Genomic DNA, 12,864 nt, shown 5'->3' on the forward strand with positions numbered 1-12,864 from the left:
TTTGCATATATACTAATTATTTCTATAGCGCTAACAGACACGCGCAGCACTGCACAGAGTCACAAAGAAGAAGAAAAACAGTCCCTGCTTGAAAGAGCTTACAATCTAAACAGGCAAGAAAGACAAACAAGATGTCATGGATACAGTTAAGGGGAATGGTTAATCAGCTAGCTGGATTGGAAGGCAGAGGAGTAGGGTTAAGGATTGAAGGCTATATCAAAAAGGTGGGTTTCCAGTCTGCTTTTAAACAAGGGAAGGGGCTTGATGGATAAACTTGAGTAATTTATTCCAGGCATACGGAGCAGCTAGATGAAAGGAACGAAGTCTGGAATTGGCAGTGGAGGAGAAGAGTAATGCTAAGAGTGGCTTATCAGAGGAACGGAGAGAGAAGCGAGGAGAGATATTGAGGGGCAGTAGAATGAACACACTTGTAGGTCAGCAATAAGATCTTAAACTGTATGTACCTGGGGCAATGGAGGGTTAAGTGACTTGCCCGGATTCACCGGTTGCTGCAGTGGAAATTGAACCCAGTTTCCCCGAGATCTCAGGCAGCTGCACTAATCACGAGTACTTCTAGATGTATACAATTGCTGGCCACATGGTGATTACAAGTTACAACCTAGTCAGGACAAACATAACAGGGCAAAGATTTTAGGAATTTCATTTATTAAGAAAATGGTTAACAATAATGGAAGATTTGGCACAAAGAAAATCACAGGATCATTTAAACTACAGGGTGGGCCAGAGAAAAGTAGCCCGCCTCCGGCGATAGTATGACGAGATGAACAAGCAAGTGGATTGTTTTTATTCACTTACCCACAGATGGTGAAACACTGTGCATGGGGCAACACCACATTGCCAGAGCAAGGGGCTGCGCCTCCTCCCCAAGAGCGTGGCACTGGTATTAGAGGCAGGCTACTTTTCCATGGTCCACCCTGTATTATTATTCCCAGAGAGCACCTATTTCCATCTCCTTTCTAATGCTTCATTGCAAGTTGCTTCCAGATGAAAGGGCAGGTGTTGAGCAGAATTTATCAAGACTGCTTAATTTGTTGGCTGGCTGGAGCCATGCATGTTTGAGTAGGGTTACCAGACGTCCGGGGATTTGGATGGCTTTGCAAAACCTGGCACTTTGTCTGGGTTTTGAAAAGCTTCCTGTAAAAATCAAGTCAGGAGGGGGCATCCGCACGTGCGCAGACGCAACGCAGTGCTATCACACGCAGGTGCGCAAACGCGTGACACCATCGCATCGCATCCGTGCATGTGTGGATGCCATCTGGGGGCGGGGCTGGGGGGCATGACACAGGACGGGGCGGGCTTGTGGGCGTGGCCATGGGTCTGGAGTTTCCTTCGGGAAAATCTGGTAGCCTTAGGTTTGAGGCTTCCGGCCGAGTCCATTGATCTCCAACAGGTTGCTCCAATCCTGCTTTTGTTCAATTTTGTACAAGGAGATGTGGTTCTGATTTCTCTGATGACGTATGCACACTTTGGATAAAATCAGGACTGGATCAGCCTTTGGGGTGGAGCAAGGCAGGTAGGTGGCAGAATCGAGTCATCTGATAATGGTAGCTGTGCGCCAACACTGTGCACAGAATGGCACGGGAAAAATATATGCCAGTGAAAAATCAGCTGCAGCTATATTTGTGCTCTCTGTATAGAAGAAACAGCAGTTGAGAGTTTGCTATTTCATGAGGGGCTAAATATGTTTGTAGAGTAAGACTACAGGGAGCAAAAAAGGACATGGCTTGAGGACTAGCTCACTCCGAACAGGGATCAGATACTCTACCCATAAAGACAATGGTGTTACTGGTTACTTCCCGAATACAGAATAAGAATGGACGGTTAGCCTTGAAGACCTTCCGGTGTACAGGAAAAGAGCGCCCGCTGATCACAACTGCTGTAGAACCTGAAGCCTCACTGCCTTCCTCATTCACCTGCCAACCAAAGGAAACAGATTCTGTAATAGCACGCTTGGAGAGAAAATTCCCGCACTGAAAGCAAACCTTTGCCTGAATATCTCAGAATTTGGCCCAATATTATCCTCTCATTCTATAACTCAGTGCCTAAATTTCAGCACCATTTGCATGCTTATACTTGCACTTATACATATCAAGGCTATTCTATAAATCAGGCTTGTTCAACCTTTTATATTTTGTGACACATGGAGGACCGTGGACATGGAGACATTTGCCATATGTTTTGTCAAATAGTGGCAGAATGTGACTGTGCATTGTCTTCTCTCCAGCTTTCACCCAGCCCCGTTCTCACTCATGTAACCTCCCCTCCCCCCCCTCCCCAGTCTTTACCCAGTTTATTTCCCTCAGCTGGTTTCAGCTGCAGAACAAACAGCAGGATTCCTGCTTTCCCATCACGACTTGACTTTCTGCGAGCTTAAGCTACTTAGTGCCAGAAGTTTGGGTTGGTCTCGCAGTGAGATCAACCCAAACTTCTAGCACTGCTTGGCTCATGCTTACAACCACTAAGTTGCAGTGGGAAAGCAGGAATCCTGCTGTAAGCACCACTAGAATTTGCCAAGCTTCTGAGGGCCAGAATAAAAAATGCTTGGTGGGCTGGATTCTGGCCCACAGGCCATAAAGCTGGATAAGCCTGCTATAAATGAAGTGGCCTGTTCACAGGAAAGGAACATGGGCGGGAGCTTGGTGAGACCAACATTTACATGTGTAACTTAAAGAATAGTGAAAAATATGCACTAAAGAGATGAATTTATTTACACGCATTTATGCCTGCTATTGGCATGGCGTAGTGGGCGTGCCTACATGCAGATGTCGAACTATGGTAGTATTCATAATGAAATCTTTGTCCCCGACACTGTTATAGAATTTGAACAGCGCACTGAATCTACACACTTAATTTTCGCACCCAGTTATAGAACTGCCCTCTGTTTAAAAGTAAGAAGGCTTAGAGGTGTTATCCAAGGAGATAAGCAGATAGTCACTATCCACTTGTCCATATCCATTAATACAGAAGTGCATATACATTTTCTGTCCTAACTTAGGGTCTTTTACAAAGCTGTGGTAGCGATGCTGTCACGGTAAATGCTCTAATTTCTATGGGCTTTGGTACATTTACTGTGGCAGCATCACTACCATGACTTTGTAAAAGGGGCCCTTACACTGATAGGGCAACTGAAAATCTGGTGCAAAGATAGGATGCTAAGGTCAATCATTCATGCTGTGGCAGTCCTAATGAATATTGACCTCAAGATGTTAAACCTTTAACTCAGGGGTAGGCAACTCCGGTCCTCGAGAGCCGTATTCCAGTCGGATTTTTGTGATTTCCACAATGAATATGCATTGAAAGCAGTGCATTCAAATAGATCTCATGCATATTCATTGGGGAAATCATGAAAACCTGACTGGATTCTGGCCCTCGAGGACCAGAGTTGCCCACCCCTGGTCTAAGCTGACAAATCATTCTCAAATAAAGGAAGTCTGATTGAGTCAGTTTTGAAAAATGAACTGCAAACAACATTCCTCAATCAAACAAGAACCAGACTACTCTGCAACTGCACCATTAGTAGTCTGATTTTCTACTCAAAGTTACCTTCTAAATCACTCCTACTTATCCACGGATCTTTAGTTTGACTTTATTTTGCATTAGGGCAGGGGTAAGCAATTCCAGTCCTCGAGAGCCGGAGCCAGGTCAGGTTTTCAGGATATCCACAATAAATATGCATGAGGTAGATTTGCATCTCATGGAGGCAGTGCATGCAAATCCGTCTCATACATATTCATTGTGGATATCCTGAAAACCTGACCTGGCTCCGGCTCTCGAGGACTGGAATGGCCTTCCCCTGCACTAGGGCAATTCCATGTCAACTGGTCCAATTTCAACATCTTCTGTGGATACTTAAAAGAGGCCCAAATAAAGGGGCCCCTAACTTTGGACCCAGCTGAGATCATGTCCAAAAACTTTGGTTATGCTCTCCTGAAAAAATCTCATCAATTTCTGAGATGGTTGAGTGGGTGAGCTCTGGACCACTTAACATGGAATGACCCACTACTTTCTGTCTACAAGCCAGCCCATCACAGAGTCCAGCTTTCTAGAGAGCAGCTGAATTTCCTCCATTCAATTCTGCCCTAACAGAATACAAATCTGAATATTGTCTGCAAGCTGTTATTTCAAGTTCACTAACTCGTATGAAGAGGCTAAAAAGATGTTGAACAAAAAAAGTGACAAAATGGAACACTGAGGGCACAGGACCTTAATAGAATATTCTATCTATGGAATTCTTTACAAATGCTATTTCACATAGTTATTTGCAATATCAGACTTTCTGCTACATTAGACTGTCAGTTGCTACAGTTTAGCAATCATTTGTCAAATGGCTATGGATGGTGATTTCAGTGCCGGAAATCTTCGTCCGTAGTTAGTGGGAAGTAGCTTACCGTCATTTGTGTCTTATGGTATACATCAGAGACATAGAGAACTCCACTGCCACCTTCAACTATACCTGAAAATTAGAAAACCAGAGTTTCCTATAAATGTGACTTATTGAGATTAAAACTATTAAAGGGTATAGACCAACTGCGTCTATCCCACAGTTTACCAAACTTATGGAGGGCTTGGTGACTTCTCAGTATGTTACTTATTTAGAAAGATTTAACTAATTTCTTCCCCCCCCCCCCCACCCCTCTTCTCCTGCATAGGTAAAATTTGATGTTTTATGTTTGGGGATAGGGAGTTTGATAACTCGCTTCCTGCTTCACTCCCTACATCTTTTTACACCTGATCTGCTCATTTTCCCTTGACCCAACCCAGCCTTCTACTTCCCTCCTGTCCTCAGTAAGCTCCGATGTACTTTTCTCTAGCCAGCTGCTGTTCGATGGAGGTTTGGCTCACCCATCCCTTTAGAGATTCCCACTTCTCACTCTCCTCTACATGTAAGACTTTCTAATGTTTATAGATATAACTCATCTTCCATTTGTGACTCTCTATTGAGAACAAGCTTGGATCATTCCCCTGCTCTAGGACTGGTTCCCCATCCCCTTTTACAGCACCACCTTCTACCTACAGAGTCCACATCTTTGTCACCTGCTCAGAAAGATTACATGCTAAGGGGGAGAACATGTTCTAGCAGGCCAGGGCACAGGACCATACACTCATACTAAGCCTGCAGAATCTTGCTGCAGTGGCCAAGGAACAATTATCCAACTCAAAGGAGCTGAGTTGAAACTTGAGGGATGGTTGCAGAGCTTTAACAAGAGCAAAGAGAGGAGCAAGAAAAAAGTTAAGAGTTTGTGACAGAGCTTGTCCCAATACTGCCAGTGGTCTCTTGCCACTCTAGGGCCTGGGGAAATAATATTTGTAATTTTTGTGAGCAATGGAAACAGTGCTTCTCTCAAGATCAGAGCTGCTAAAAGAAAGTACATTTTTAAAAAAAGGAGATTTTGAGGATCTGGTATTCCATCCTTGCACAATTTTCTCCCCTTCCCCATCCTAATAAGATACCAGTGACTGAAAGAGCAGAGGTTAGTGAGGTTCGAGACCGGTCTCGAACCTCACTAACCTCTCCGAGAATATATCCTCATGTATATCGAACCTCCAAAACTGGGCCCTCACTGTTCAAATGAAATTAAACGAGTCCAAAACAAAACTACTTTGGCTCGGTCCAATATTAGACCATTTACCCACCTCCATTCCACTGTCCTCCGGCCCCACACTACAGCTTGAGTTCTCAAGCAAAGTTCTGGACATCATCGTGGACTCCTCACTATCCTTCAATGACCACCTCCACTACCTGGTAAAAAAATGCTTCTTTAGCCTTCATATGCTGAGGAAAGTGAGATCCTGTTTCCATCAAAAACACTTTGCCGTCCTTGTACAATCCATCATCCTTTCCAGATTAGACTATTGCAACTCTATCTACTTAAGCCTAACTAAGAAAAGCCTCCTCAGACTCCAACAGATTCAGAATGCTGCGGCTAAGCTTATTTTCGCAAAAAGTAAATTTGATCACGTCTCACCACTTCTGTCCAAGCTTCACTGGCTTCCAATAATCTCCAGGGTCCACTTCAAATGTGCCTGCCTAACTTTCAAGATCCTTTGCGGCATTCTTCCTCCCGTTATTCCACTATCTTGGAATTCCTCTAATCCCAATTCCACCAGATTCTCCCAAAAATTAAAACTATCCTTCCCGTCTATAAAAGGTATATCCCATGCTGGAAAACTAGGGACATCCCTCCCCTTTAGAATCACCGAGCTCTGGAACAACCTTACATCCCCTCTCCGAAATTCGAGCTCCCTCCAACTCTTTCGAAAACATCTGAAAACTTGGCTTTTCTCAAAAATGTAACACCTCCCCCCTCTCTGGTACCTAAACCCTCTATTATTCCTCCTTTACTCTTAATCCACAATCATCCTTTGGAGATCCATTCTATCTTAGTCCTGTAAACCGTGCCGAGCTCTACGATCGTGGAGAAGATGCGGTATACAAACTTAAGGTTTAGTTTAGTTTAGTTTAATATTTTACATGCTTCACAATCAGGATTTCATAGATTTTACAGCACTGAATCAGTGATTGGAGCTATACTGGCCGAGAGTCGAGCTTTGTTGGGGAAGGATCAGAAAGCTGTTTTATTATAGTTCAATCTCTCGTGTGCGCTTGATCTGGTTGACCATCATCTTATGTTACCTAGACTAAGTTCCATTGAGATAGGAGGTAAAGTATTATATTGGTTTGAAGGTTTTCTATGCCAAAGGTCTTAAATGGTGAAATTTTAAAAAATCCTTTTCTTCCACCTGCTATGTGATGATCCTCAAGGTCCCCCTCTGTCCTTGACCTTAATATTTTAACTAGCTCTTTGGGATATACTGTATGCTTGCAATGGTTGGTTATAGTGTTATGTATGCAGATGACATAACCATTCTAATTCCAGTATGCAAAAAGCCTAATGAGACTTCAAATTGAATTGTGAATTGCTTACGTCAACTTGAGAAGTAGATATGAGATCATCTAAAATTGAATAAAGATTCATAAAATTCCTGATGATCGGTCAAGTTGATCCAATTTGGAATGATTCCCTCTTGCAAGTTGATAGTTTCCTATTTAAGTTTGAATTACAACTAAAGATCTTGGGAGTTTTAATTACTTGATCCTTTTCCCGTCTATATTACTTGATCTTTTGTAATAGTCTCTCTCATGCTATTTCATGGTTTACAGTTCAAATAAATCATTTACTTTTCAATACTCATTTTTCAGTCATTATGGGACATATCGTACTTTTTCCATTATTGAAAAATACAGACTTAGATCCGACTGTCCCTGCAAGTTATCGTCCCATAGCAAACATACCAATAGTGACTAAATTAATTGAATCTATTGTCTCTAAACAGCTTTCGGAATATTTGGATAAATTCTCAATTCTGCTCCCTTTTCAGCATGTGTTTTGTACAAATTATAGTACAGAAACACTACTGATTTCTTTGGTAGCGAAAATTCAGGGTCTTCTATCTCAGGGTCGATATGCAATTTTGCATGCTATAATTTGACTTATCAGCGGCTTTTGATGTCGCTAACCATAATATTTTGATTCAATTGTTAGCTAATATTGGTCTTTTTTTAAATTTATAGTTTTTACAACTGTTCATATTACATGACAGTCAAGAGTGGGATTTTACAGTCAATGACCATTTAAGAAAATAAAAATAATTATTTAATCAACAAAATTCCCATCTAGCCCACATTAAGAAAGGGCTAACTCCCTTTATATAACAAATAATCATAATAAACATAATAATCAGGAGTTCCCTCTAACAACAGGGGGAAACTCCACCAACTTTCAGGTGAACTTAATAATTTAACTCCTCAAATATAACAGTTACTAAATCTTATTTGGTTCATTTACATTCAGGAAACTTTCCAGTTGAATTGGATCCCAGAAAATATAATCTTTTCCCTTCAATTGCACAAGGCATTTGCATGGAAACTTCAAATAAAAAGTAGCTCCAAGAGCTATTAATCTGGGTTTTAATAAAAGAAAAAAAAAGCTAATATTGGTCTTAACAGAAAAGTATTAGACTGGTTTAAATGATTTTTAATGTTAAGATCATATCGAGTCCATAATGAGGGCAAGTTTTCACCTATCTGGACCTCTGTGGGGTACCGCAGGGCTCTCCATTGTCCCCTATTTTTTTTAACATTTATATGACTACTTTGCAGTCTTTGAAACTATTTCCAATCGAAACAATTTATAATTATGCAGATGATATTTTTATTTTGTTGAAAGTCGATCCTTCTCTGAATAGTTTGAAATCAGACATTAATTCCTGCATCTTAAGAATCCAAGATTGGGATTCCCGAACTTGGAGGCTTGGTGGATGGATGGCTAGCAGTTGAGCTCCCTCCTCTGAGCATCATTTATTAGAATTTAAAGCATTTTTTATTAGAATTTAAATCATATTTCAATTTGAAATCCTTGGAAATGACATCAACAAAACAGAAGTTACAAGAAACTCCTACTAAATCTGCAGTAAAGACTAAAAGATTAAAAGAAGATTCAAAGACTCCCAGCAGGATTCCTTTGCCTATGGATGCCTTAGATATAATAGAAGTAATGGAAGAATTAAGGAACATTAATTTCAATTTAATTGAAATGAAGAAAGAGATGAATCTTATGAAGAGCAAGTTTGATATATTAAATAACAGAATGGACAAGATAGAAAACAGAATGGAAAAAATTGAACATATACAACAAAACTACAAAGAAGATCATAACATATTAAAGGAAATTAATAAAAAAATGATAGATTTTGAAGACAGATCTAGAAGATAGAATTTAAGAATAATTGGATTAAAGGAAGGAGCTGAGGGGAAAACAATGATTTCCTTTTTAGAAGATGTATTACCAAAAATTCTTCCAATTAAATTAAAAAATCCAATAGAAATTGAGAGAGCACATAGGATTGGAATGAAAAAAACTCAAAATCAAGAAAAACCAAGACTTGTAATATTGAGATTATTAAGATTCCAACAAGTATTGGATATTTTAAAAGCTGCAAAAGAAACAAAAAATCTGACATACAAAGATTCTAAGCTGCTCTTTCTCCCAGATTTTGCTAAAGAGACTGTCCAAATCAGAAAGAAATTTTTACAACTCAGACAACCTCTGAAAGACATCGGAGCTAAGTATAGATTATAATACCCAACTCTAATGAGAGTCACATACAAAGAAAAGTTTCATCAGTTAAAAGTATTCGACAAAATAGAGCAAGAAACATCGTTATTCACATTGTCCAATGTGACTCGGACAAGAGGTCATGGATTGAAGCTGAGGGGTACCAGGCCCAGGACAAATATCAGGAAATTCTGCTTCGCACAATGAGTGGTGGACGCTTGGAACGCACTTCCGGAGGAGGTCATGATGGAGACCACCATTCCGGGATTCAAGGGCAAGTTGGATGCACACCTTCTCGCAAATCACATTGAGGGATACGAGTAAACAAGGTTTCTCAACAGGGAACACCTGGCTTGGCCTCCGCGGGTGCGGGTCGCCGGACTGGATGGACCTAGGGTCTGATCCGGCGAAGCCATTTCTTATGTTCTTATATGTTCTTAAGATTCAGATAAACTTATTTTTTTTTTATATTTATTATTTATTAGTTTTATATCTTTACAAGAAAATACATCTTGCTTAGGAAAATACAGCAGGAATAATTGTTCAAATGTTCAAAATCACATTTTACAATAATAAAAGAAAAAAAGAAATACGGATATGCTTTCTTAGACCACAAAAAGCTATGAAGGGGGGGTTAAGCAAGTAATTGAGAAGCTAATCAATCATAACAAAGAATCAAAAGTACCATGAAAGGCCTAACATAACACTCTGCATTCTAAATTCCATTAATCACCTAAACACCAGCAGCGATTTTCTTCAGTTCCAAAAAAGATCTTAACTGCTCTGGTTGAAAGAAGACATACTTAACTTGAGCATATTTCACAATGCATTTACAGGGATATGCGAGCAAAAAGGACGCACCCAAAGCCCTGGTATCTTGTCGCATTGCTAAGAAAAGTTTCCTCTTTTCCTGGGTAGCCTTAGTTACATCCAGGAACACCCATATCTTTTTACCGTAGAACAATTCTCTAGAAACACGAAAGTAAAGTTTCATAAAAGAGTCAATGTCCTGTTGGAAAATAAATGAAGCCAGAAGTGTCATTCTTTGAGTCATATCTGTAATAGATTCCTCTAATATGGCTGAAATATTATTTAAGTCCAATTGTGGAGTCTGTTCTCCAACCCCCATTGCTTCCCGGTTTTTTGGTGAAGAAGGTAAATAATAGACTTTGTTTAAAGGAGGAATATTGTCCGTGGAATACTTTAAAATTTCTACTAAATATTTCTTAAACATATCATAGGCTAATATCCCAGGTACTTTGGGGAAATTTAAAATCCTAACATTCAGCCTTCTATTAAAGTTTTCTATATTATCAAGTTTACGGTGTAAAGTAGCTGAATCTTTAATTGCAGCATTTTTAAAGTCCACAAGGGATTTCACTTCTGATTTTACTTCCGTGAAAATATTTTTAGCTTCAGTATTTGACTGTTCCAGTGCCTTGGTTAATTCGTCCATCTTACTAGCCAACATTTGTACCTTTGTAGAAGTCTTTGTTGCCTCAGAGTCCATTTTCTGTAACAGTCCCCAAATCGCTGTTAGTGTCACCTCCCCGGAGGGAATAAGCTCCCCAACGCTGGTCGCCATCGGCAGAAGCTCATCTGCTCTGGGCGCTTCCCCTCTAAGAACTCCGTGTGCAACTTCGGCAGCACTTTCTGTTCCTACTGCCAAAGCAGAAGAGTCAGCCGGACAGGGAGGTGGTTCGGTGAAGGGGGGCGAGAGTGAGATCTCATTTCCGTGTGGGCTGGAGCCTTCTCTACTCTCTCCCACTGCCGGAATTACTTCGCCCCGCTGGATGCAGATACCAGGTATCAATTGCTCAATCATCTGCTGACGGGGTAGGAGTATTGGTGTCGAGGAAGCTGGCGTCTTAATGCTCCCTTTCCTTTTATGGGGCATTTTTCCTTGCGAGTAATTCTCCCAAAGCAGAGAGAGCACGATCTCAGCGTCTGGTCGATGCCGCCATCTTGGCCCCTCCCCCTGGTTTGCTTAAGGAATTTATATAATCTCAGGAAACACCTATGAACTAAAGATTATTATATTGATGGAAAAGATATTTCATTTTTACTACTCTTTATTTACATTGATCTGGAAAAATTTGAGAATTACAGAATTACTTTAATATTTTTATTACTGGCTTTATATGATATTAAAATGGTTGCTGAAACTGATTTTAAACTGTCATGGAACTATGGGAATACTTATCATTCAAACAGAAAAGATTCTACACTTGAGCAGGTAATATAGCTAATACAGTAAAATATTCAAATATTTACATGATGTCATAAGAAGCGGATGATGAGTGGAGGAGGAGAAACAGAAGTAACTATCTATAATGGTGGAGACCAGTGATGCTGTGAAGGCAGGCAAGAAGCAGTGAGTACCGGAAGGGTTTATATAAGATGAGGAGAGGCAAATGAGGTGTGGGGGAACAGTGCTTTTTCTCCACCGATGCGATGATCTGATCTCCTTGGCTTAGTGCTCTCTGAAAGGCTCTGCACTTGCATGCTTGATCATGTAGGAAGAAACAGAACGGAAACAGGATGCTTAAAATATCTAAGCATTAAAACTAAAAATAAATAGTAAGCAGCTAATGTATAGTGACTGCTAAAGGCAACAGTGCTCCCTGGTGTCCAGTTGTGGTTGCTGCAGTGTTCTTGAAATGTAACACATGATTAAAGCAACTACTGATTTGCTTCATAAGTCCATTGCAATGCTGCAAAACATCTTAGCAGTCTGCCCTGAGAAGTAAGGTCCTGCACCCAGCAAATGTGGACAATAGATGCAAATCCAACAAAATATAAAGCGTTGCAGAGTTTTCAATTCCCTTTTAATGTTTTGAAAACCGCTAAGAAGTTTTGATTTGGCGGCATAACACATTTTTCATAAACTTGTGCAGATTGGCAGAATACATGCTGTCCACTTAGTTAACCATGCCATCCATCCATCCAGTTTGCTCTTTTGAATCTTCCTGTTCAGTTGTCATAGGTCTTCCTGGATTTGTGGTCTTCTGTCTTTCTCCCCTGCCACTAAGGTCTTTTTGAGTAAATCGTGCCAAACGAACCTGATTGAATAAAGGTAAACTGTGCCAAACGAACCTGATTGAATTTTTTGATTGGGTGACCAGAGAGCTGGATTGAGGACATATGCTAGATGTAATTTACTTGGATTTCAGCAAAGCCTTTGATACAGTTCCTCATAGGAGGCTGTTGAACAAACTTGAAGGGCTGAAGTTAGGACCCAAAGTGGTGAACTGGGTCAGAAACTGGCTGTCGGATAGACGCCAGAGGGTGGTGGTTAATGGAAGTCGCTCGAAGGAAGGAAAGGTGACTAGTGGAGTCCCTCAGGTTTCGGTGCTGGGGCCAATCCTGTTCAATATGTTTGTGAGTGACATTGCTGAAGGGTTAGAAGGAAAAGTGTGCCTTTTTGCAGATGATACCAAGATTTGTAACAGAGTAGACACCGAAGAGGGAGTGGAAAATATGAAAAAGGATCTGCAAAAGTTAGAGGAATGGTCTAATGCCTGGCAACTAAAAGTCAATGCAAAGAAATGCAGAGTAATGCATTTGGGGATTAATAATCGGAAGGAACTGTATATGCTGGGAGGAGAGAAGCTGATATGCACGGACAGGGAGAGGGACCTTGGGGTGATAGTGTCCGAAGATCTAAAGATGAAAAAACAGTGTGACAAGGCAGTGGCTGCTGGGCTGTATAAAGAGAGGCGTAGTC

General features: G+C 40.7%; 1 protein-coding gene across 2 annotated transcripts in view; it reads right to left on the minus strand.

Annotated features, from left to right (window-relative positions):
* Window positions 1-607: 607 nt before the first annotated feature.
* The window catches only part of SERPINC1 (serpin family C member 1), a 148,284-nt gene continuing 136,027 nt past the window's right edge, over window positions 608-12,864 (minus strand). The window contains exons 6-8 of one of the 2 annotated variants that reach the window (XR_004536543.1): window positions 4,410-4,474; window positions 821-1,934; window positions 608-619 (exon numbers count right to left, since the gene is read on the minus strand). Coding sequence is in view for 1 of the 2 variants with exons in the window: in XM_033915271.1 (XP_033771162.1) it covers window positions 1,758-1,934; window positions 4,410-4,474 (242 nt within the window). In the remaining variant the exon portion in view is untranslated. Of the gene's footprint in view, window positions 620-649; window positions 1,935-4,409; window positions 4,475-12,864 lie in introns of those variants that run through there. The other variant, XM_033915271.1, reaches the window with a different exon arrangement.

Source organism: Geotrypetes seraphini, chromosome 12, assembly GCF_902459505.1.
Source record: "Geotrypetes seraphini chromosome 12, aGeoSer1.1, whole genome shotgun sequence".
NCBI lineage: Eukaryota > Metazoa > Chordata > Amphibia > Gymnophiona > Dermophiidae > Geotrypetes > Geotrypetes seraphini.